This window comes from Ictidomys tridecemlineatus, chromosome 15 (genome assembly GCF_052094955.1).
Source record: "Ictidomys tridecemlineatus isolate mIctTri1 chromosome 15, mIctTri1.hap1, whole genome shotgun sequence".
Lineage (NCBI taxonomy): Eukaryota > Metazoa > Chordata > Mammalia > Rodentia > Sciuridae > Ictidomys > Ictidomys tridecemlineatus.
The window spans coordinates 26,331,460-26,359,166 of NC_135491.1; the positions used below are offsets into that span (position 1 = coordinate 26,331,460).

The 27,707-nt window shown below is 34.2% G+C and overlaps 1 protein-coding gene across 2 annotated transcripts; it reads right to left on the reverse strand.

Moving 5' to 3' along the window:
• Positions 1–449: 449 nt before the first annotated feature.
• Vps35 (VPS35 retromer complex component) lies at positions 450–27,695 on the reverse strand. 2 transcript variants are annotated; one of them, XM_013366227.4, is made up of 17 exons: positions 27,595–27,695; positions 21,928–22,026; positions 20,083–20,179; positions 19,059–19,182; positions 17,752–17,934; positions 16,075–16,288; positions 14,787–14,870; positions 14,126–14,235; positions 12,355–12,451; positions 12,100–12,248; positions 10,268–10,475; positions 9,579–9,734; positions 7,334–7,456; positions 3,571–3,750; positions 2,838–3,077; positions 2,314–2,457; positions 450–1,400 (listed from the first exon to the last, which is right to left on the reverse strand). In XM_013366227.4, the coding sequence occupies exons 2-17, from the start codon at positions 21,940–21,942 to the stop codon at positions 1,221–1,223; spliced, it is 2,304 nt and encodes a 767-aa protein (XP_013221681.1). In that variant the 5' UTR covers positions 21,943–22,026; positions 27,595–27,695; the 3' UTR covers positions 450–1,220. The 2 variants fall into 2 exon arrangements, with proteins under 2 accessions (XP_013221681.1, XP_005318196.1); XM_005318139.4 differs by having other exon boundaries at positions 27,556–27,681.
• Between the last annotated feature and the right edge of the window lie 12 nt (positions 27,696–27,707).

Here is a 27,707-nt window from a genome sequence, read left to right on the forward strand (position 1 = left end):
CATGTGAGTGAATGAAGTAAAAGAGCTTAGAAATCAGACTTTATCAAACCTTTGGATGGCAGCCACAGTCAAAATCTTGATGGTAACCTTATAACACACCTTGATCCAGGACCACCAGCTAAGCTGCTTCTAAATTCCTGATACTGAGAACTATGAGATAAATATTTGTTGTTTGAAGACACTAGGTTTAGGGAAAATTGTTACAAAGTAGATAGCTAATACATGTGAAGAGCCTTTGGGGAGTTACATGACTCTTGGTGCCTTAGGAAAAGCAGGGTAAGGCTGGGGAAAAGGTTCAGCAGGAACACAAATGAAAGAGTAAAGGTGCCTTGCTCCATAATTTCGTAAGCCAGAGCACATTGTAAACATGAGATGTATGAAACTCCACAGGCATTCTACAAGTTCTTTTAATCAATCAAGACTGTAAAAAGGAAAAAAAGATACAAGAATTGTTAATAGCAATTTTATTGTTTCACTGGTGCAAAAAAATCATAATTGTGATGCACTTCCCGTTAAATTTACAATAATGAAGGTTATACATAAATTATACAGTTCGCAAATTTTCTATTTTATACTATTCAAAACCAAATTATTTTGATAAATATATCCAGAGGACAACATAGGTTCTTAATGGATGGCTGAGTCCAAATATGCAAAATATAGCTTCTGGTTTTGACCATGGTGCTTTAAAATTCTCAAAACATGCATTAATATATTCTAGTTTTAGGGAAAATATTACACATGGCCTTGCATTTAGGGGAAAGCCCAAGCTGAATTACACATACAGTATTCCTTCTAAATTAATCTCAAATTGGACTAGAGAACAAAGAGACAGATACTTTTGGGTTAGTACTCCCAGCAATGAAGAAAATACACAATCAACAATGAAATAAAACAAAACAAAAGGAGAGAGCTTCATTAGTAGCCAAGGTAACTGTGTATGTCTTTTTTTTTTTTTCTTCACAGATCACAGAAATTTTAAATAGCAGATCAGTCATGCTACTTGGGGTGATCAGACAGACTTGAACATTTATGAAGTGAATAACTTTATTAAGGTCCTGAAGGTGAGTGTCCGGAGGTGCTGGGTAAAAACATCACAGGTAAGAAACGGGAAACCTACCTCAGCATTTCTGAAAGGCACAATCTATGGAAGGGATACCTAGTTTAATAAAACCCTTACTGGATGTACATGGAAAGAAGTATGGTGAGCTGTTTTCTTTTTAAAGGATGAGACCTTCATAAATTGGCCCCTCGGACTCTGGTGATTCCCGCCTCAAACGCAAATGCTCCAATGTATTATGAAAATGTTTGTTAATCTGCTCTGTTTCTTCACTGGACTCAAGATTTGGGAGGTCTTCTCGAATCTTCTGGATAAGCTGGTTCAAAACCTGAATTGTTACCTATGAAAGAGTATGTATATTTCATGGTCAAACATGTATCACAAAAAATAACATTTAATAACACCATTTAAAGAAATTTGTATTCTCACCAATTACCTGAGTAATTTGAAAAAAGAGAGATGAGAACATGATTCCTAGTTTGAGCAACAACTATTGGCTAGTCCCAAAAAACAAAAACAACTTTTAAAATAGAGTAATTTGAACCAGTAAAAGAAGGACAAAACCAAAATTTTATTTAACCTACAAATTTGGACCAATAATGTGCTGCTAAAAGGATAATGTATTTAGGAATTACTCTAAATTAGTACTTAATGACAAATCAGCCTACTCTTTGGCAATTAATAGATTCCTTTTTTTTTTTTTTGGTACCAGGGATTGAACCCGGGGCGCTAAATCACTGAACCACATCTTAGCCTCTCACCCCTACCTTTTTTAATGTGGTGCTGGGGATTGAACCCAGGACCTTGTATATGTGAGACAAGCACTCTACCAAATGAGCTATATCCCCAGCCCAATCCCAGTCTTTTTTGATATTTTATTTAAAGACAGGATTTCATTGTAGAAAGTTGCTAAGGCTGGCTTTGAACTCAAAATACTTCTGCTTCAGCCACTCAAGCCACCAGGATTACAGGCATGTGCCACCACACCCAGCTATTTTTGTTTTTTTTCCAAATGTATGGGCACTCTACCACTCATCCACAACCCAGTCCTTTTTATTTTTTTGAGACAGGGTCTCATTAATTTGCCAAGGCTGGCCTCAAACTTGAGATCTTCCTGCCTTAGACTTTTGAGTTGCTGGGATTATAAGCACGCACCAGTGCCCAGCTGTGATAAACTTTTGTTATACATCAAGTCTCATAAGGTGGGAAAGGAAAATACTAGTCCACAAGTAATACTTTATTAGTTCACTTACCGCATCATTTTCCTTTTCATAAAAATAGATATATCTGTTCAGAATTTCTATAAAAAGCTGCACTTGTAGAGAGGGGTCCATGCATTGATTTGCTATTTTTAGAGCTTTCTTTAGGCACTCCATTACCCTCTTGCCTCCATGAAGCTAAAGTAAAAGGCCAAGGAAATATGGAAGAGATTAAAACTTCGAATGTCCCATTGTCAAACAAAGAAACACAACACTACAATGTTCTTTCCTATTTTAAAGGAACAGAACATTCTTCACTATTCTGTTAGTTTAAAAAAAAAAAAGTATACAGCTATATTTAAAAGAACAGTTAGTGGTGTACACTTGCTATGTTATGATATCCTCAAAGTGGAGGTTTCACCACAGGCTAAGACTATCCACATGATTGTCCACTTCATTCAATAAAACAAAATAACTTTGTCAGATATTCAAATGCCCCAAATGTTTCACCTCCAGAGCACAAGGCCATGGTAACTAATCACTGTTAACAGTCTCCACATGGTCAGGAATAACCTTACCTCCTCCCCATTTTTGTCTGTGTTTCTGCCAGACCAGAAGAGATGTGCACAGGTGCTCACAGCTCGGCCCTGATCTGGTTTTTTCAGAAGTTTGGATGCAGCAAGTGCACACTGAGTCCTTAAGGGTTCATGATTCTCTTCACTGAAGCACTTCATCCTCTCAAAAGTGCCAATGATCAAGGTGATAGCAGCCAGCTGTGCTTTGGAATCACTAATTTCATCCTCATATAGAGAAAATGCCTGGTGGACACAAAGCAGAAAGGACTTTTAGGGACCAGAATACTTCCCACAAAACCCATATCCTCTAAGATATTCCACAGTCCCTTCATATGAGAGAGTGCTATCCTGTCCCCTCAGAGAGGCACAACTTATAGCTAAGATGGTAAAGATGTCGATAAATTGCAGAAAAGAACCTGTCTCAACTTTGTTTAACCCTAGATCTCCAAACTCAAGAGACAAAGGAACTTTTTTTCTCCCCATGAAACACTTTTACCATGACCCTCTTGGAAATTTTAGACTTCATCAGCACTGAGTAACTGAACAATTTTGCGGCTCTGCACCACTCAATATGGCTATACAACATGAAGAGGTTCCAGGACAGTGGGAAAACAGTAGTCTCATACTCAGTTTAAAAAAAGAGAAGACCAGCCATATACACACCACCATAACTACAACAAGTAACCAAACTCAAGAAAACTGATCAGACAACCCAGAAAGGAGAACAGATCTTCACCTGGGACATAAATTCATATGCTACTGTTTCATGATTTTCAAAACCAATTTCTCCAGCAGCTAGAGCTCCTTGAAGGAAAAGTCTTAAGGGTAACTCTGCCAGTTCTGCTTTGATCAAAGCACTGATAGTCTGGTGAGCAAATGAAAAAATCTTCTGGCATTTCTTTTCCCATTTGTCATCCTAAAATAAGGAAAAAATTTTTAAATTACCATCAGGTCAAGATTAGTTTACATGACAATATTTGTTTTATTTAAAACGTCTAATATAACAGTGAAAGCAGTAAAACTGAACTCAGAATTTTCCTGTCATTTTCCTTCTCTTATTTATGGAGCACACAAATAAATCAAGCTGGATGTCTTCTTAAAACATCCATTTAAGGCTACTGCCTTAGCAATTTTTTGTATATTTTCCATTTTTTTTTTTCCTTCTGATCAGAAAAGTAACACATCCCCAATTGGGAAAATACACAAAAGGATTTTAAAAATTAAATCATCCCTAAATCTACACCTAGCAATAATCACTGTCATATCCTGATGTTAATGTCATCATTTTTTCTCTGTGTAAATGGAAGGTAACTGGGTTCTTTGCATATGGATTTGTTTTCTACTTTAAAGCTCAATGGAAAGAGTTAAATGAATTGGTTTTTATCAAAACCATTTTCTTAATGATACTAAATTATTTGAGATTATTTTTATGGATAGAAAATATTCCAACTGAATTGTGTAATATAATTTGTTACTCTCCTATAGAAACAATCCACAATACCACAATGACTGGTTTATATACACAGAGCTTCATCAAGTCTAATTATTTCCTTAATATAAATTCTTTTTATTTTATTTATTTTTTTAGCACCAGGGGTTGAACTCGGGGGCACTCTACCACTGAGCCACATCCCCAGCCCTATTTAGTATTTTAAGAGTCAGGGTCTCAGAGTTACTTAGCGCCTCACTTTTACTGAGGCTGGCTTTGAACTCGAGATCCTCTTGTCTCAGCTTCCCAAGCTGCTGGGATTACAGGCGTGCACCACTGCACCTGGCTCCTTAGTATAAATTCTTAGAAGTGAAATTTAATAATTAATTCCACTTAGTGCTGCCAGTAACATACTGCCAGTTTTCTACTGGAAAGGCTATAGTAATTGATATTCTCACCATTATTAAATGAGAATAAATTCTTATTACACCATTACCATTACTGGAGTTCATTTCTCTTGAACAATATAATTTCCTAAAAGGTTCATTATTGTAATTATTAGTGAGGTTATATATTTTATTATGTTCGACCTCCCAAACTTATTCAGTTCTTTTCATTTTTCAAAGAAGGTGATAGTCATATACTTGTTATAAAAATTAAATGCCATAAACCAAATATACAGTCCTTGGCACAGAATGTGGCATAGAGTAATTCCTGGTTGCTATTTTTCTGTTCCATATATATTCTATCTCTACAATTTTTTCATCGTATAACTTGAGTTTTTATTCTTTAGCAACCATTGGTTTACTCTGGCCTGAGTTTTGACTTGTCAAGATTCCATGTATGTGAGATCATACAGTATCTACCTCTCTGATTCTAACTTATTTCACTTAGTATAATGACCTCCAGATTCACCTATGTTGTCACAAATGGCAGGACTTCTTAGATTTTAATGACTGAATAATATTCTTCTGTGAGTGTGTGTGTGTGTGTGTGTGTGTGTGTGTATGCCACATTTTCTTTATTCAGCCATTGTTGACATTTACTTTTTTTCATATCTTGGCCATTGTAAATAATGCTACAAAGAACATAAGTGTGCATATACCTCTTTAACATAATGATTTCATTAGCTTTGGATAGCTGGTAGTAGGATTGTAAGACTACATGACAGTTCTATTTGTCATCTGTTTTCTTTTTGAATATCTACTAACAGATGTGAGGTGAAACTCATTGTGATTTTGATTTGCATTTCTCTGGTGATCAGTGATGTTGAGCACCTTTTTCACTTATACACCTTCTTTGGAAAAATTTCTATTTAGATTCTTTGTCCATTTTTCTTTTTTTTTTTTTATGGGGGGAGGTGGTGGTTACCAGGGATTGAACTCAGGGGCACGTGACCACTGAGTGACATCCCCAGCCCTATTTTCTGTATTTTATTTAGAGATAAGGTTTACTGAGTTGTTTAGCATCTCGATTTTTGCTAAGGCTGGCTTTGAACTCTTGATCCTCCTGTCTCAGCCTCCTGAGCTGCTAGAATTACAGGAGTGCGCCACGGCGCCTGGCTCTTTGCCCATTTTTAAATCAAGTTGTTTTCTTGACACTGAATTGAGTTACTTATATATTTTGGATGTTAACCCCTTATCAGATGTATGCAAACATTTTCTTCCATTCTATAGGTTGTCTCTTTGTTGATTATTTCTTTGGCTGTGTAGAAGAGCTTTTTAGTTTGATATAATCCATTTGTCTGTTTTTCTCTTGTTGACTGAACTTTTAGTTATATTAAAAAAAAAATCATTGCTAGGACCAACGTAAGGAGGTTTTTCCTTATATTTTCTCCTAGTTTTATGATTTCAAGTTTTACATTTAAGTCTTTAGTGATTTCAAGTTAATTTTTTACATGACATAAGGGTACAATTCCATTATTTTGCATATGGATATCCAGTTTTCTCAGCACCATTTATAGAAGAAACTGTCTTTTTCTCATTGTGTATCCTTGGCAGCCTGATAAGGATTAAGACTGTATATGTATGGGTTTATTTCTGGACTTTATCTATTCAACTGATCTGAGGGTCTGTTTTTATTAGTACCATATTCTTTTGATTACTACAGCTTTGAATATAGGCTAATTGCTATATTTTATTGTTAATCATAAATAGTTATCCAGAACATGCTGGAAAATACAATGAAATTGAGATGCTGGCCTAATAAAAATAGGTCAAAAGCTGCTATTCCGGATGGTGTTGTGGCTCATCGGTAGAGTGCTCGCCTCACACATGCAAGACCCTGGGTTCAATCCTCAGAACCACATAAAAATAAATAAGTGAAATAAAGGTATTGTGTCCAACTACAACTAAAAAATAAATATTTTTTTTTTAAAAAAAGCTGCTATTCATGCTGGTAGATCCACTGAATAAACCTTTTTCTCCATTATTAAAAAATTAAGTTACTGAGGTTTATTCCTCAACATAAACCTGTCTGTCCAACTTTCAGATACATTGAGGTATTTTCTTCAAATCCATACTACTGAATACATTAGTCATGAGAAAGAAAGAGATTCATAAAAGAATTGCACTTTTGGCTCATGATATTGTTCAAATACATGCTTTTAGAGAGAAGTGATTATGTAATGCTGAGCCCTTTTATTAAGCAAAGTTAATCTGGGTTAGGACCAATGAGAAAGTTCTAACATAAATTTAAAAAACTGGTTTAATTTTCCATTTCTAAGTTTTTTTTTGTTTTGTTTTGTTTTTAAGACAGTTTATTTTGCCCAGGATAGTCTAGAACTTGTGGGCTCAAGTGATCATCCTGCCTCAGCCTCCCAAGTATACAGGTACATGTTACAACACCCTATTTCTAAGTATTTTTATGTAATCCCTCAGCTAGTATGTGATTTACCAACATTGCTGTTAGGAACACATACCACAGGATGAGTAACAAATTAAGAATTGCTGAAAATGGGAATTTATTATACCACTATTTTTATATCTGTCTGAAATTTTCCATAATACAAAATTAATACACAAAGTGAGGAAAAGGAAAAAAGTAGTGACATACTTAAAAGAAAACTCACCACTTTAGAATTCTCTTTGTATCGAAAAGCCAACTGGTAAGCTGCAAATACCAAAGGTGGTAGTGTGAAACGAATCCGTTGATTTCCCCCAGCTCCAAAATGTTTTCGTGCTGTGTTTAAAATCTGACCAAAAAAAAATTTTTTTTAAATTTTTTCCACACTATGATTAATCATTTATAAATTAAATGAAGCTCTAATCATCATTACTTCTATGTACAAATATACTAGGCTTTATAATGGTAGGTACTTTATATATTTTTGTCTCCCCAAGTTGTCACAATCACCCTAGAGACAGATAGTAACTCCACTTCATAAATGAAGAAACCTGAGGTTCAGAGAGGTTGCATAACCTAACCTAGGAGTAGACAGATACTTAAATATATTTTTGTACACATGTGTACAAGGTATAGTGTTGACGAAGAATGCAGGCTTAGATATAGGACAGACTTAAATTTAACAGTAGATTCTAATACATACTACCTGTGTGACCCTGGGCAAGTTACTTTCTCTTAGCTCCAAGTTTCATTTGAAAAGTGGTATAACATGCTCCTAGAATTTTTGGGAAAAATCAAATGACACATGTAAAGTGTTATCAGTACCTGACACAAGACATGTGCTCAGAAAATGTTGGACATTACTTTATGTACATTGCTGGTAGATAATATCTCCTAATTAAGAAAAATATTAAGCCCATTTAAACCAAGGGACATACCAATACACTTTAAAAGAGCCATTATGAAACAAATATACAGATGTCTCAGGAAAAATTGCAAACACAGAATTTATGAAATATTTAGTGATACATGTAATAGAACATGTGATATATTCAGGCTTTGTGAATGTCTCTGATATGGTAAATGGTTTAGTGAATGCATTCTCCTTTGGGACAGTTGAAACTAATGATTCTATCCTTAAAGGCTCTGCACAAAGGCATACTCATCTATCAATGTTGAAGGTATGCTTCCTAACCTCGATATTTGGTATGTAACAGAAAATGACAATCTCACACAGAAACATGAAGGAATCATTTAAAATACTTCAACAATCAGACAGTCACTATACAGATCACGTAGTACACAGAACATGATAGCACAATGCTCAGAATGTTTACATTAGGCAAAGTCAAAGACCATCATACTACCAATAGAAATCAGTCTCTTTTTCACATCAATTATGAAGGAGTACAAGAGTGTCAACAACGACAAAGTCAATAGGAAACAGAACTTATCTTCAAACAAAAGTACTTGTCATTATAGCCTTGTGCATTCAACTACTTTGCCCAGTTATGCAATCAACCATACTACCTTTCTTTAAAATAAATTACACAGTATCAGTTGCCAAAACCCCTAATAAGGTAACATGTCTTTATTTATTTCACAAAGATTAACTGAGAACTAATGATAAAAAAGAGAACTTCATCCACTAGATGCGGTGGCACACGCCTGTAATCCCAGTGGCTCCAGGAAGCTGAGACAGGAGAATTTTGAGTTCAAAGCCAGCCTTAGCAAAAGCCAGGCACTGAGCAACTCAATGAGACCCTGTCTCTAAATAAAATACAAAATAGGGCTAGGGATATGGCTCAGTGGTTGAGTGCCTCTGAGTTCCATCCTCGGTATCCTCCCTCAAAAAAAGAGAACTTCATCCAATTGTTCTTTTTTAAAAAATATTTATTTTTTAGTTGTAGTTGGACACAATACATTTTATTTATTTATTTTTATGTGGTGCCGAGGATCAAACCCAGGTGTGAGGCGAGTGCTCTACCTCTGAGTCACAACCCCAGCCCCCAATTGTTCTTTATTAGGAAACTAAGGTTAAGGAAGAAGAAAATTGAATTTTAAAGTTTTTCACATATTTTCAACGTGACAAATACAACTTACGTTTACAAACCTTGGAAAAATAAATAAAATTTAATATAAGGATTATGTTTCTTATTCTTAAGAGTTTATTGTGATAAGCAACTGAACCTTTCTTTTACTTCAGCAGTGATCAAATCCAGAAAATAAGCTATATCCCCCTATCTCTTATATTTTTATTTTGAGACAGGATTTTGCTAAGTTGCCCTTGCTAGCCACAAACTTGCAATCCTCCTGCCTCAGCCTCCCAAGTAACTAGGATTATAGGCATGTACCACTGTGCCCAGCTGCAACTGAATACTTCTAAAAGTAATACACAGTTCTAAAAAAACAATAAGAACATGAAATACTTATGGAATATCCAACTAAAGGAAGTAAGAATTAACTCATACCAAGTACTGCTGATCAGGGTCCTCAGACCTCAGAAGATGAATAAATCGGCCCACAAGGCTCTGCTCATCAGCAAAGTCTTCTGGATCAGGGTCTTCTATAGGTTGGTCTGGTTGATCTTGAATCAATGTGGATACCAAATTCATTATGGAATCCACCTGTAACATGGGAGACACAAGAAACCCACTAGGGTGAAAACATCGAGATATGAAACCATCGTCTAAGTATTTCCAGTTGTATATAAAGTTATGAAAAATTATCAGCAAAATAATTCCATTTTTAGGGGTTGGGGTTGTGGCACAGCAATAGAGCGCTCGCCTCACACATACGAGTCCCTGGGTTCGATCCTCAGCACCACATAAATAAAATAAAGACATTGTGTTAAAAAATAAATAAATAAAAATAAATAATTCCATTAAAAAAAAACCACATACATATGAATATGGGCAAAAGTCTGAAAGAGATGCACCAAATATTAACAATGTTTATTCTTTTTCTGTTGGAATTATAGATGTTTGATTCTTCTATATATATCTATCTCTAATTTTCTAATTTGTATATTGAAAAAGCTACTTGCAACTTTCCTTTAGTATTAAATTACCCTCCCCTATTTCATGTGACTAGGTCTGAAAGTCTGAAATTTTAACTATATTGTCTGTTTCCCTAAAGTAGCATGTTGGTTTTTACTTACTTGGTCTTGAGAGACAATTTCTGTGTTATAATCCAGAACATTACTAAGCACATAACAACTCATGCTCTTTCTGGATTCGTAGTCAAAGTACTCAAAAAGTGGGTGGAAATGTTTTAATTTTAAGACTGTTAAAATATTGTTGTAAGTATCAACAGGTATCTTCAAAAGTCTGGTGAGTTCCTTTGAAACTGCACTACTGGTAGCAATACTAAAAAAAACAAAGAAAGAAAACATTAACACTTAATGAATAAAATCAACTTTTATAAACAAGTAGTACCTGCTTCACAAAAATTTTTAAAATTTCATTTACATATTAAAAAAGAGGGTCAAATGAATCATACTATCCCAAAATACCCCAATGACTTCATTCACACACACTCAATTCATCTATTATTGTTCTGGTGATAAATATAGTAGTCTCTAACTGGCATGATGGTACCCCAGCAGCTTAGGAGCTGAGGGAGGAGGATCAGGAGTTCAAAGTCAGCCTCAGCAAAAGCAAAGCACTAAGCAATTCAGTGAGACCCTGTCTCTAAATAAAACACAAAATAAGGCTGTGGATGCGGCTCAGTGGTCGAGGGCCCCTCAGTTCAATCCCCACTACCAAAATAAATAAGTAAATAAATAAAATAATAGTCTCCAACTCATGAACAGGTTGTATAGCTAGAAAGATGAGGGTCTAGAATTTGACAACATTTCTAAGGTAAAGTATTTTAAGTAGCAGTTTGATTCCTAGGGCAACCAATAAATATTGCATATTCATGATGAAAATAAGAAAAAAAATCCATGCAAAACCAGCAGTTCAAAAGAATAGAAAAATACAAAAATTATATATAAACAATTGCACCAAATGTTGGTAATCAAGTAAAGGCAAGTTGTATTTAGCTTGCAGCATCATTCTGTGGAGATTAAGATACATTTGGACGTTTATAAGACCTTCTGAGTTAGGGATTTCTAATTATTTTGTCTACTTTGACTTTAAAATTCATTTAGTGGGTAAAGAAACAGATACATCATTGAATTTTCTCATGCCCATCATTCAAGATCTGAACTATTTTTCAGTTCACATCCACGTAAAAAGATAATAAGTCAAGAAAAAAGAAGGAACTTTCCTGAACCACTAGAAGGGAGATACAAATGAGAAAAACTGCTTGACTCATTGTCCTAAGTTCAGAAGCAGGGGGGAGTGAAACAATAAGGGAGCTGCTGGAAAATATAATAAGATTAAAACTGCCCACAGTAGTCACTAGAGGGTGCTACAGGTCTAGGATAGCATGGTTGAAGTAGCTTCATGTACAGTATGGTATAGTAATTTCCCTAAAAGTATGAAAATTAAAGTTCAAAATAGACTAAAAGTATTTCAATCAATTTAATTTCTGTACCTTAAACATTACATGTTTGTATGTATATATATGACATTTAGTATAATATTATATATTACCCCTAATTTTTTACCTTAAATATACATATCCTCCCATTTTTTTCACAAATTACTCATCTGTAGGAAAATAATTCTTATGGAAATATTCCTTGAGTAAAATTTCCTTATAGTTTAAAAACCAGCTTATTCATTTATAGAAAGGGATCTGAACTGGAGACACTGCTCTCTGAAGACTGTCTTTGGTCCTTGAGTTTCATTATTTCATTAATGATGCAACTAAATAACTGGTGGTAACTTTCTGATCTGATTAGCACCAAGCATGACAATTTTAACAAAAGCTTAAAACATGACAAATGCTAACATTTCAAAAAGCCTCTGAGGGAGAAAAACAAATCTAGGACAAAAAAGGTGTTTTATATGTATTTTTTACAAAAATATAACTTTGACTTACTGTTCAAGGTTAAGCTTATTAAATATCTCCACTGTTGTTTCTAGAACTTTATCAACATAATCCACCCGATCAGGGTAACATTTCATGGCAAGATTAATGAGAGAGACTTGTAAAGATACAACATCCTCCGAAGGCATGTCTTGTCTAGACTGGAACGTTTAGAAAAACATACAATTAATTTTAAACAATTACAAAAGGATCTTCCAGCAGAGAAGTTTCAAAATTTTGAGAACTTAGGAGAAAAGCTAAACAAACCTGTATCACTGTAGCCACCTGCTGTGAAAATATGTCAAAAAGTTTAATATCTGCTGGGATTCCAGGTCCATCTTCCCGATGAGCAAATAAAGCTAATCTAAAAAGGAAAACATTTATTTCAAAAAATATAAGAAGTGGGATCATGAATGACATTTTATTCTGTATTGCTTTTCTGTCTTGTACAAATCTATCTGTTCTAGCACATTAAAAGAGGTTTTTGAAAAGGACAATGAATACCAATCATTCCCTCAACTCATTCTGAACTAAAAAGATTGGCCAACAATGCCTTTTCATCAACTTTCTTATTTTTTACCTTATTAGACATTTTCAACAGGATGATTTTCCTAAACTTTTTAGTCTTTAATCGTAGACATGGAGAGAAATGCATTAAAGTCAGAAATGTATCTAACGACCATGACTTAATCTTTAAAAGATAAATATAGACTATTTTAAGATATTGTATGTTTATAACTAATTCCAAAAGTAACAAAGTTAACTATTATTTCCCAAATCTTAAAATATTCGAAATCATGTCTGTTCCATTATCTGTTTGCTAAGGTCACAATTGCATTCAGTTTGTTATGTAGAGAAGAATCAGTACTAATCAGGATAGCTAAATGACATTACATCTTACACAGGAAAGTCCAGTTTACTAGCTACCTTTATAGCAGGCCCAACAAACACGGAATTTTTGCTGCCCAGGATAGAGCTGATAATTTGGAGAATTCGGCGGTATAAATTTTCAGACTCAAAAACTAATAATTAGATAATTTTAAAATATAAGAATAGGTATTTGTAGAAATAAATCTTCAATTGAGTTTCTGATTTCATGACAATGTATTATGCTCATAAGTAGGACACATATTATGTACTACCCACAGCCTGGTTACCAAACCTTTATTCACTAACGCCATTACCAAAGACCAAGATTTTTGAGTTTGGGGGGAGTTTTTTTTGGCAGTGCTTGGGATCAAACCCTGGGCCTCATGCTAGCCAAGTACTCTACCAATGAGCTACATTTCCAGTCCTCAAAGGTCAAGTTTTATATTTTTAACACACCAACCAAGATCAATGGCTAATAAAATAAAATTTAAAGGGAATTTACTAAACATATGTAATACTTAAAACTTCTTCTTTAAGAAAAAGTAATGGTATTCTAGGTACAGGAGAGCACACCTATAAACCCATGTGACTCAGGAGACTGAGACGGGGGATCACAAGTTCAAGGGGAGGATCACAAGTTCAAGGGTAGCCTCAGCATCTTAGTAAGACCCCGTCTCAAAATGAAAAATAAAAAGGACTGTAGCTCAGTGGTAAAGTACCCCTGGGTTAAATCCCCAATACAAAAAAAAAAAAAAAATTTAAGAAAAAGGGATGGTAAAACAAAGAAACACACACACACACACACACACACACACACACACGCCTTATGGTTACTTAATAAAGAAAACTCTAAATCAAATCAGGTCCCACTGAAAAATACCTTATATCATGGTGAGAAACAAATTTTGTTTTTCAATATCTTTGGATTTTCAAGATTTAAATGATAGGTCTGTACAAAAACGTCTACATGTCAATTAAATGGACGAAGTAAAAATACTTATTATCTCCATGTCTCTACACAATTAAAAGTTGAACCTCTTTCATGCATACTCACAGAACTAAATTATTTATCACTGATATAAAAGACAGAGACAAATAATTATGAAAATGTTTTAAATTCATTATTCCTAAATCAGGGCATTTGCCCTCCAGTGTTGGAAGGTCTTACCTATCAATCAAAGCAATGATTATGTTTTTCACGTTTACATTTTGGTGTAACTCAGCACAAGCCCGAAGAAAAGGATTCAAAGTCTGGAGGTGGAATTCATCAGGAAAAACCTGAAAATCAAATAATAGTTGACTGATACCAATAAAAGTTATTTCACAGGATATTCAGAACTCATCTATTTAAAGTTCTTATTCATGAAAAAAATAAATTTAATCTTATACAACTAAACTCAAATATATTATTTTTTAATCTTCTACATATAATCCCAGACAGAAATATTCCACTAACAAAATTCACCTACAATTAAACTAAAACTAATGAGACCTAGAAGACTCAAGAGATCACTCTTTCCCACATTTTGGGGGAAAAAATATCAACACAAAGATCAAGTTATTATTTGGAGAAAGTAAAGTTCTTTATTCAGGAAAGTTGATTTTTTTATTCAGTTAAGATTTTTCTTCTTTCTGAGGTGGTATCTCGCTATGTTGCCCAGGCTGGCTTTGAACTCCTGAGCTTAAGTGATCCTCCCACCTCAGCCTCCTGAGTAGCTTGAACAACAGGCATGACAACACCATTCCTGGCCCAAGCTTTTTTTCAAAATAATGAAAATTAACAAAGATAAAATGAGTCCTTTTAAACACGAAATAAATTTCCCACCTACCTGAATAATACATTCCATGAGATATTCTTGAGCCAAAGCATCCCTACAATTCACAACTTGTTCTAATATACCAGTCAATACAATCTAAAAGAGGGGGAAAAAAAACATATAAGGGTTAAAAGATCACTTTCAAATTCCAAACCACTCTAATAACACCCTAAACTAACTTGAAAATCATATATTAAATTGTTCTCACCCATATTTCATTATAAAGTTTTAAAATTTTACAGATGTTTTCAATAAAAAATTTCTAGGTTCCTATTTAGTATAAAATTCATGATAAAATGGAATCATGTATTTTGAGAAATATATATAATCCAAGGTCATAAAGATTTCCTTCATCTTTCCTAATAGTTTTAGATTTTATATTTGGATCTGATCCATTTTTAGTTTTTCTACTTGGTGTGAAGGACTGGTCAGATTCAACTTTCGTTGTTTGGATATAAATATCCAATTGTTGCTGAAACATTTGTTTAAAAGGCTGCCTTTACACCTTTCTCCAAAATACTGAGCTTGGGACGTAGCTCAGTGGTAAAGCACTTGCCTAGCATACATGACAGGACCTGGGTTCAATACCCAGAATTGCAAAAAAAAAAAAAAAAATTGATCACATATGTGTGAGTCTATAACAAATTATCTAATCCAGAGATCAGCAAATTTAGCTAGTTGCCTATCTTTGCAAATTAAGTTTTACTGAAACAGCCATATCTCTTTACTTCTGCATTTTTTGTGACTGCTTTTGCACTATACCTGCTGAGTTTATTAGTTGATACTATATAAGTTGTTACAAAGGCAAAATATATTCACTGTCTGTTCTTTTATAGGAAAAGTTTGCTGATCTCTGCTTTATTCACCTCCATTGATTTATTTATTTATCCCTTTCACCAACACCACACTATCTTCATTTTGTTGTAAATTATAAACTCGGGTTGTCCAAGTGCTCCAACTTTTGTTCTCTTTCAAAACTGCCATGGCTATTGAAGGTTCTTTGCTTTTTCATATAAATTTTAGAATCAGTCTATTGATTTCTACAAGAAAACTTACTGGGATCTTTATTGAGGTTACATTAAATCTTAGATCAATTTAAGAAAAACTGCTATCTTGACAATATTGAGCCTTCCAATCCACAAAAACTGATTTTTATCTTTAAGTTTATTTAGGTCTTCTTTGATAAAAAGTCACTTAAAAATGTTTTCCAGTGTCATATTATTCAACAAAAATGTTTTTATTTTAAAAATTAGATTTCAATTTACATCTCACGACATAAAGTGACAAGCAAAATATTAACCTGTTTGTAACGTTCCACATTTACACCTTCCAACTGGCTGAGGCGCACTAAATTTGTTCCCACTAAAATTCTCAGTTCTTGTCTTTCTCGTTCTCTTTTTTCTCTATCTCGGCTATGTCCCTGATGCTGCATTCGCACCCAGAGCTTGTTCATTTCTGCAAAGTTGAGTAGTACAAAATCCATAGAATCACTGATATCACCTGTTGTTTCTTCACTGCAAAAAAACAGTTGGAAAAAAGTCTTTATACTGGATTTAAATTATGGGACTACTATCCCTCTCCTTTGTTCATTTCTTTCCTATCTCTGTAATACACTAGTGCTTTATTTTAAAAAACATAACTTCATTCGATTAGTGTTAAAATTACCGCCTCAGGGAAATAATACAATGCAAAGGACATAATACAATTTTCAAGGGACAAATTACTTTCCCCAACTCCCTATCCTGAGCTACATGGACTTGCTCTTATGGCAATTCCCTTAATTCAAAAATATAAAAAATCTGACACTTACATGTACTACTAACTACATCATTTAATTGTTGAATTTTTTTTTATTGCAATGTAAACTTCATGAGAAAGGAGAACTTACATTTATGCATTTCCTAATTTATATTTAATAGGATGGGGAACTCAGCAGTTTTCCATGTTTTTTTATTGACTGCCTAATTATATGCTCAAAACTGAGAGTCAAAGTGTAATAGAGCAAATACCTTCATCATATTTTCTATACTCAAATTCTTATCTTTTCAGTACTTTTTCATTACATATGTGGTAAAAAATTTTTTTCTCTTAAAAATAAATTGAAAGTGATATTAAACATCATTGATTTGTTTACCTTAGTATTAAAGTCAATAAAAACATAAATTTTTTTAAAAAAGAAATTAAATTCTTTAATCTAGGGATCTGTGACATGAAGAGTTCACCCAGTTGTTTGAAGATCACAGCTAGCTGACCATCTGATGTTACTATAGGTAAAAAGTACAAATGGACTTGGACTCTAGAATACTGGTTACATGAGCCATAGATGGGGGCCTCTTTGAATGGCTTTTCTTTGGGGGGAGGGGTTTGAGGAGGGAATTACTATCTGTGTGCAAAAAATGATTAAAATCACTTAGAGTAATTAGCAGCTTATAAATTACAAAAACTAAAAGACATTCAAGAAACAATTATAAATGCTGACTAGCTCATGGGAAAAACTAAGCACACCTAATTATTTCATCACAAATATAATTTTTAAAATGTAACTAATTTTAAAAGTCATACTTTCAAAGAACACTTAATAGAAAAAATTGTTAAATGAAATTATGTTAAATAAAAAATAGATACACACATAATTTGCACATTTTGCAAATTACATCTCACAACATAAAGTGATAAGCAAAATATTAACCTGTTTGTGTGTATGTATGTGTGTGTGTATATATATATATATATATATATATATAAAACTCCTTAGTGTGTGTGCGTACATATATGTATACATATGTATACATGTATACATATATATACACCATATATACTAAGGAGTTCTATATGACAATGAAAATCTATACAAAAAACGCAAATCACAGTGGGTAGGAAAAATATTTATTTTCCTATTTCTGAATACTTTTCTATAGTTTTTAAATATTCTATAATGAAAAAACATTACAACTAAACTGAGAGAGAAATTACTTACTCTGTTGGCTCTCCTTCATCAGGTAAAATGTTTCTGGTACACTGAAGAAGATAATTTCGAAGAAATAAACCCCTTAATGGATGCTGCACACCACGGCACATTTCTACCAAATCTTTCAAAATATCTTTCCTAGACTGAGGAAATGATTTGACATATACAACTCCAACTGTGATCAACAGATAACTAGAAGAATTATAAAAAGACATCTGATTAGAAATACAATATTCAAATCAAACACTTTATTATGCCCAAAATACTGTACATAAACATTAAAACAGAAATCATGTTGCTTTCTCCTGCATTATTAATGCCATCTGATTTAAAATATAACTTATTAAAATACAAAAAATAAAATAATCCACTGACTGATATATTAAAACATATATATAGTAGTCCCCCCTGGAGGATATGTTCCAAGATCCCCAGTCAATGCCTGAAACTGCAACTGATAGTATGTTTTTTTCCTATAATATATACTTAGGATAAAGTTTAATTTATAAATTAAATAAGAGATTAACAACTAATAATAAAACATTCATAACAATATATGTAATAAAAGATATGTGGTCTCTCTCTCTCATGTCTTATAATAGTGTACTCATCCTTCTTGTTATGATGTGAGATGGTAATATGCCTACATGATAAGATGAAGTAAGGTGACTGAAATAGGCAATGTAAGTTGGTATTAGGCTACTATATAAGGGTTACCTGAACACAGCACTGACTTAACATGACAGTTGATCTGATAACGAGATGTTAAATTAACAAGTGACTAACAAATAGGTAGCATAAATAGTGTCAATATGCTGGACAAAAGAATAGGACAATGTAAGATTTCAACACACTACTCTGAACATTACACAATATGAAACAGTTATTTCTGCTATTTTCCATTTAATATTTTTGGACCCTGGTTAATAGTGGGTAGCTAAAATCATGGATAAAGTGGGGGGTGACTACTATCTATATGCATGTGTCTGTGTGTGTGTGTGTGTGTGTGTGTGTGTGTGTATGAGTGTGCATGTGCGTTTATTTAAATATATTAGCAAGAAAATAATTGTCATATCAATTTTTTTAATAGTCAAAACTTTATAAAAAATAACATCTATTTTTTTCTATTTCTAAAATTCTTAAACATCTATATAAAAAGTAAATCTACTCTAAAACTTAGATAACAAAATACATACCAAAATGTTAATCTCAATTTGTTAAGAAATTAAATATTCATAAAATTGGTTTTTCAAAGAAAGAATATAACGTAAAGTGGGAAATGCATATGTAAAAAGCCTCCAATTCTAATTACTTACAGTCTTGGGATAATGTTCCCAGCATATTGTACAAGCTCGTAAAGATCTGCCACTTTTCTTCCTTTAGCAAATTCATCTGTTAGGTAGACTTCCAAATAATGCAGTTCATCAGAAATAGCCATATCTTTTAATCATGATTAAGGATTAAAAATAAAGACAAGCCAACCTAAACAACTCTGTAACTTGTTGGACTCATTAATAACTATTGGGCAGATATCTTAAATTTAGGCCTGTAAAGAAAAGAGTGTTTAAACAGAAAATAGAATTTCAGTTATATTTTCCCTACTTTAAAATGAAGATTTTGGGGCTGGGGTTTTGGCTCAGTGGTAGAGTGCTTGCCTAACATGTGTGAGGCACTGGGTTCAATTTCCAGCACTGCATATAAATAAATGAATAAATAAAGGTCCATCAACAAAAAAAAATTTTTCAGACAGATGAAGTGGAAGGATTATTGGATTATTTGAGCCCAGGAGTTTAAGACCAGTTCAAGATCAGCCTGGGCAATATAGCCAGACTTCCACTCCAAAAAAAAAAAAAAAAAAGATTTTAAATAAATGTCTGGTGAAACAAAACAGTAAATACACAATGGTCACCTGGTCAGACTGATGAGGGTTTTAAAATGTCGAATGACTGAATACCTTTCCATTTCAGAGTCCTATATGATAAAATCTAAGCATTAAGAACCAACTACCTAATAACTTCAATATCCTTCAAGAAAGGCCTGGAAATTGAGATACAGTAACAAACCATTTAAAGAAGTTTAAGCTCAGGGCTGGAGGTTTAGCTCAGTGGTAGAGCACTTGCTTAGCACACATATGGTCCTGGGTTCAATCCTTAGTACTGGAAATAAACTAAACAAAGAGTACCAAGAAAGAAAGTTTCCCTTTTTCCTTATTCAGCCATTTAAGTTAAGACAATGAAGAATAATATGACTCCAGAAAAGTTTAATAAAGAACAAACAAAATTGGCCTTATCAAGAAATAAGTATGGTCCAAATGTTCATTCTTCAACATTAAAAAGATACAAAGTTCATAGTAGCTCTTTGGTGATAACATAGAAGTCCGGAGTTCACCAAGCATATTAGAAGCATGTTTCAGAGCATCCATAAGCTTGTTTTTGTCCTATAGAAATACCAAAAGGATTGATGAGAATGCTTCATTTAAATAAACATTTATCTTAGTTACAATAAGGATTTGTTACATAATTGTAACAAATTGAAATTATTTTAACCACATAAAAATTACCATTAGGGGCTAGGGTTGTGGCTCAGTGGTAGAGTGCTTGCTTAGCATATGTGAGGCTGGGATTCAATTCTTAGCACCACATATAAGTAAGTAAATAAATAAAGGTTCATTAACAATTAATATATATACATATTATAATATATATACATATGTATACATATATATATATAATATGTTTATATATTAAAAAATAATTAACATTAGTTTCTCCTTACTTTCTCTCTACTAAAAAGAAAGATGTGTGATTCCTCACCAAAGTTCCAAAGCTTAGCAAGACTTAAATGTCCAGGATTGTAAACTTCTTAGTTTAATCATTCAACCTCTAGAGAACTAGATCCATTAATTCACACTTTACCTGCAACTAAAACAGCTGGCATAATAATTTTTTTTTGAAGTAAGATACTATCCTGACAATGGCTGTCATAGGCTGGAGACTCTTCAGAGCTGTATACAATGACTATCCATATAAGCATGATTTCCTCCTGTATCCTTTAAACCCTCACAGTGCCCACTTAACTCAAACAGACAATTCCTTGAAATACAAGAAACATTGTATACACAAAAAGACAAAGAAGCAAGCAATAACAAACCTATTTTCTCCATTCCATGAAATTTATTTTTCTTTCCAAATAAACCAAAAATCAGTAAAATATAAGAGCATTAGAAAGCATTCTAATGCATAATTCTAATGCATAAACCTGCAGTCTACATATATCTTTCATATTTTCATTCTTACCATTTAGAAATTGTGAGACATTATCCAAAGGTAAAACAGTATCACCACCACCACAATTTATGGCTTGTGGTACACTGGTACTTATTTGGTTCAATTCCTTAACTTTTAGTCCAGCCGGGCACAGTGGCACACACCTGTAATCCCAGCAACTCATGAGGCTGAGGCGGGAGGATCATGATTGCAAAACCAGTCTCAGCAATTTAGTGAGGCCCTAGGCAACTCAGTGAGACCCTGCCTCTAAATAAAAATATAAAAAAGCGGATGCGACTTAGTGGTTAAGAGCCCCTGGTTCAATCCCTGGTATCAAATCATCATCATCATCATCACCACCACCACCATCTAGAGGAGCTATACTATCTATACAGATTATCTCCTATCTTTTAGAATAGGAAAATTACATAAATAGGTGTAAAGTGTAATTTTATGTTAGCTTTTACATTATGATTACAGATTATAAATTGCCAATTCTATCTATTCAGGATGGAAATTAAAGTTTCAAGATAACCAGGAGAAAACAATTGAAAGAATTTAAATCCATTAATTCAAAAAATTATTTATTGAACGCCCATTATACATCAAGTATAGAACCAAGAAGCTAGTAATTCAGGTCAGATCTTAGTGTGGTAATGATAGTGATATATAAAAAAAAGGCTTACATTCTAGTAGGGAAGACAGACAATCCCAAACCATATATAAAATTGTGAATAAACAGAGCTCTCTGTTGAAACTGCTCTACATACTTCAGAAAGGAAGAACTGAAGACAGAAGCTTGTAAACACTGAAGATTAGATTTACCAGAAGCAGTGGTACTACAAATTTTCAGAAAACACTGTAGATGTTTCCTGAGAAACCTGCAGTCTACATATATCTTTCATATTTTCATTCTTACCAGGCATCTCTTCATCTGGAAGGACTGAACCTTCACAGCCTGTATGGCTTCATCCAAGAGCTTCTCCTGCTCATCTTGAGGTGACTGCTGTGTTGTAGGCTGAAATTTTAAAAAATAAAAACTTTTATTAATATTTCATAAATACTTTCTTCTAGCAAATTTTTTTATTTCTATAGTTTGAATCATAGCCTATCTCCAACACTTTAACATTAAATTCCAGTTCTACATCTTAAACTAATTTATCAATTTTTGACAACTACTGAAAAAACATGTTGGCCTCAAAGAAATTTATGGTAATTTATTACTATATTCTGCTAATATGCTCTGAATCCAGTTAGAACACAGCCATCCAACCAATCTAATACTTGTGATAGATAAAGTCTTAGAACTTTAAAACTCTGAAACACTCTCCCTTTAGGCTACTTTTCATCTGCGTTTTAGATCAACTACTTTATAAGAACACTGACATCCCACCACATTAGGCAATATATATTAACAAGGAACTACAGAGCTTAGAAATATAATAACTGAAATTGTTGTTAGCAACTTATAGTAGGAAATGAAAAGAGTATTTTCCTCAAATATCCAGCTTATATCATTTCAAATATATAGGTCAATAGCTATAATGGACAAACTATATCTACTCTGCTATCCAGTCAAAAGGCTGCCTAAAACATGAATTAATTCTTCCTATCAAGTAGAATTAACCATTCCCTCATGTTGTATAAACACTGTGTTTACATCTGTACCACAGCATCCATCAGGTTACAATTATAAATGATGATCACTTTCATACACTTTGGATTCAACATACATATGCATGCTTTATAAATGCTGACTTCATGAATAAGCTGGTTTTAAAACATTTAGATTGTGTATTTAATATAAATTACTAAGTAATCAACAGGTGAATGGATAAACAAATTGTAGTTTACAATATATACAATGAAATTATTATTTAATCATAAAAAGGAATGAAGTTGCCTGGCACAGTGGCACATGCCTGTAATCCCAGCAACTCGGTACGCTGAGGCAGGAGGATCACAAGTTTGAGGCCAGCCTCATGGCAAATTAGCAAGGCCCTATCCAACTTAGTGAGAACCAGTCTCAAAATAAAAAACAAACAAACAAATAAATAAGGCTGGGGATATAGCTCAGTGGTAAAGTGCCCCTGGGTTCAATCCCTAGTATAAAAAAAAAAAAAATAGGTTAATACATTCCAACTGTAGGAAATTCATTTGCTAGAAAACATTACACTAAATAAAGAAGACATACACTAAGAGTCACATATTGTCTGAGTCCATTTATATGAAATATCCTGAACAGATAAATTATCCATAGAAACAGAAAGGTGGTTATCAGCAGGGAGGGTGGGGGAAATAACTATTTTTTTTTTTTTTAGTTGTAGGTGGACAGAATGCATTTACTTTGTTGTGTGTTTTCATTTTTGTTTTTTAAATGTGGTGCTGAGGATCGAACCCAGTGTCTCATGCATGCTAAGCAAGCACTCTGCCACTGAACTATAGCCCCAGCCCAGAAATCAGTATTTTATGAGTTCCATTTTTGAAATGATGAAATGTTTTAGAATGAAGTAGTGGTGGTAGCTATACAGTATTTCAAATTTCTGAAAATGCCACTGAACTATTCATTTTAATATGGTTAATTTTGTCAATTTCTCCCCAATTTTAAAAAACAAAAAGTCTCTTACATAATAAGTTTTAAAAAATAGAAAGCAAAGACATTTGCATAAACGTGAAAGTAAAATCTGGTCTGTTTCATATCCAAGACTATCGAAAAAACACTTCATTTTGAGATTAGTGAAACATGAGCCATATAAAACCCATTTCTGAACTATAATCATTTTCTTAAAAAAAATTGAAATTTCTCTTGGTGGTTTAATTTTGGGAAGAGGAAAAAAAAATTAAATAAGCAGCAAAGCCCTGTATCTCCTTTAATTATGACAAACTCCAGTGAAACTGAATTCCTCTGCAGTCCTCCTCAGATGCATAAATAAATTTCAAAGAAAAAGTTAAAATCCTTTTAACCTTCACTTTAAAAGATCGTTAATTTATACAGCAGAACTATAAGCATAAAATTTGGTTTCAGAGTTAAGGAGAACACCAGCATTTAAGGATTCTAACCTAAAGAAATTTACTATTATTCATGGGCTAGTCCTCTAAGAACTTTAGTAAACCAACCTATTGAGGATTTTTTTGGGTATATAAACTCTAAGTAGAACAGATTTAATAATTAGAATCAATAGACTACATTAAGGTCAAATGGTCAATTTAGAAATAAGTAGCAATACATCAGGATATTTTTATAACACTTGTTTTTATTGAGGTAAGATGTATTTAAATTTACCACTGTAATCACTTTTAAGTGTACAGTTTTGTGGCATTAAATACATTTACAATGTTGTACAGTACCACTTTCTTTCTCCAGAACTTCTTCATCTTTTCAAATGGAAACTGTATCTATTAAACAGCAAGAGCAACAGCAACACCATTACCACACCACACAGCACCATACCACACGCCGGGTTCCCTGCCAGGCAATTGTATTTTGTGTTTTAAGTACTCTAGATACCCCATATAAGTGGAATCATACAACATTTTCTTTTTTGTCTGGTTTATTTCACTTAGCATGATGTATTCAAGGTTCATCTATTTGTACTATGTATCAGAATTTTCCTCCTTTTCTAGGTTGCCTATTCCACTGTATATACATACCATATTTATTTATTCACTTATCCATCTATAAAAATGTGAGTTACTTCCATCTTTTGGCTACTGTGCATAATAATTTTTATTATAAAGCATATAAAGTAGTTCTATAAAATTTGAGTAGAATGACTAAATTCTGTGGACCTATAAACAAATGAATACTATTTTAGCAAAATTCTTCTATTTTGTATCAGCTAAGCTTAAAGTTAATAGAAAAGTAAATAAAAATGTAAAACATTACCAAAGACAAGTTGTTACAAAGTAGGCTACAAATTTTTAAAAAGCTATAATAAAGAAATATATTTTCACATTTTATCAGAGTAGTTGTGCTACAAATGGCTATTCTAAGGGCTATTCTTAATGCCCTTCCTAGGAAGTGTCACACAGAGCAGGGACAGTTATATCACAAACATCCTATGATTAAACACAAGCCAAGGAACCAACCAATGTCTCCTCATTCATGAAAGTGGTTTTCCATTTGCAAATATCTGTGCATTTTACAGCTCATGGATCAGAGAAAAATGGATACATTACAGATTCAAAATCCAATTAACATTTGTGATAAGGCCCATTTTGCCTTTAGACCCCACAAACAGCTCTCTCAAGTCTACAAAACCACTCTCCATTTAAAACAATATACTTTTAATTTACTCTTTCATAAAAATAAAGATTTTCATCAATATTTTGAGAAGTAAATGACACAAATAAAATGTGCATAGCACGTAGTAATCACTTGAAGTGTGATACAACTATTATTTAGATGCAAGCAATTACCTCCACACCTTGTGGCAACCTACTTGTTAATTTCCCCACTCATAGGCTGAGATGTAAGCTGACAATACAAAGCAAATCAATTGCAAAATGAAAACTAATCCTAAAAAGACACAGAATACTATCATGTTAATAAAAGTGCTATTTTTAAAATGATGATATAACACAAATTAACAATTTTCAATAAGAATTAAGGATAATGAGGTGATGAGCACTTTAAAACATAATTTGAGCTGGGAATGTAGCTTTGTTGTAAAGTGCTTGCAGAGCATGCCAGAAAAGGAGTGGGGGCTGGCTCAACTACCAGCTCTGCCACCCCCCCAAAAAGACCCACAAACAAAAGGCCCATAATTTTAATGCCAAACTGATGCTAATTTACCAAGAATCCTAGGATGGAGTACACCTAGAACATTCTATTCTCCTGGCTTCACCTATTTGCAATATCCTTTCTTCATGGCGTGGAGAATTTCTGCCCATCCTCCTCAGATATTCACGTGTTACTACTTCCTGTAGTCTTTCCCAAGATCTCTGGGTAAAACTCTCCTTAAAGCTTGGAGTTGACAGTGTTGTGAAGCAACCCTCCCACTGCATTATAGTAAGTTCCATAAGCATGTCTCCTCCACTACTTTATATTCAATATCTAGCACAATCCATGACACTGAAAGCACACAAGATGTTCAATTAATTGAACTGGAGTCTAGATTTTTAAGGTCTGGGAAGGGACAAAGAAACCAATATTTATTTTCAGATGCAAAAATTACTGATATTTGCCCAAAGTACTTGCTCAAAGCCTGAGTACTTCCCCAGGTCACACACAGTGACTGTGAGAAGACCGATACCTAGGCTTCCTTTTTTCAATTTAATTTATGAGGGCTGGACTGTGTCTGGCTAACTGCTCAAACCTGGTTAGCCCAGGACAGAAATGACGTGCACAATAAGAAGATACTCAATTAAGTGCTTTTCATTACAAAGCACTAAAATATCAATCCACAAACATCAAGAAACAGACATCCTAAAGTTAAATGTTTACATTAATTATGTATCATTTCCCAGTTGTAGAAATTCTGAGAAATAAAAATCACTTTGTAAGTCAATACATTATATGAAAGAAGTATGTGTCAAAAATTTAATCTTGCTTTCTCTTATTAAAACATTTAAAAGTGCAATCTGTGTCCAGGTTTACAGAAACCTGTCTACAAAGAGTGAATAATGACATAATTAAAACTGACTACAAAACATCAACATCCAAAAGAATCGTTTATACAATACACACACCAAACGCTAATAAAATGCAAGTGACAACTTGCCTTTGTGGAAACTACACCCAGGATCCATATTTTGAGGAAGTTCAAGTTTATCGGCCAATGCCACACCACGACTTGCTACCATCACAGAGAGGCCTAAAGAGAATGACTACTTCCATCAAGAAAAATACTTGGATTTCATCAAAGGGAAGACAACCGAGCCAGGGTGTTCAAATGAACAAATGAAAAAGCAGTCTCCTTTCTGATTGCCAGGATTAGTGGAAGATAACATGAGTCCTTCTAGGAAACAGGTCCCTAGAATTCACTGACAAAACACGGCAGCGCAAGGGGTCTATGAGGCCAAGAAAGGCCGGGAAACCAACGCGGCCCCTCTGAAAGCTATTTTTTGCAGAGAAAAGGGTGTGGGGATGGCTGAACACAGCTAAGCACAAAGGTGGAAATGCACCATCTGGGCGGGTCCCTGCGCTACACCATAGACTCTGGCGTTCTCCAAGCCCCCAACCCGGTTGGTAGCTTAGACCTGGGACTCGGGCTCCCCTCTTGGAGGGGAGGTGGCCGATTCCACTTAAGCAGCAGCTGCAGGTATTCACAGACACACAAAATCTACAGGTCGAGACACCCCCTCAGAGAAGTCGCCTACTCTCAGAGCAACGGCCGCAGCCAGGGGCCACCGCCCACCCCGGTCCATAGCAGACTGCTTGCGGCCTTCCTCGGCCTGTCCCCTATCCGGCAGGCCAAGCCGGGCTGGTCTTAGCCCCCGTCGAACTGCTGGGCCCCTATTCCGCCCGCAGGGCTCCCGATCGGCAGGAGAAAGCAGAGGCCGCAAAAAGGGTCTACCCTGGGTCTGCCTCCCCCTCAGCACTCACCATGGCGACTCCCCCGAGCCTGCAGCAAGCAGCACCTACCCCAAGCAGAGCCTCCCGCGATCAGGTGACGCTGCAGCCCCTCCAAACTCCGCCCTCTTTAGCCCCGCCTTCGGGCCCTGCAGGAGGTTCCTCGATTGGCCTGCTTCTGGGAA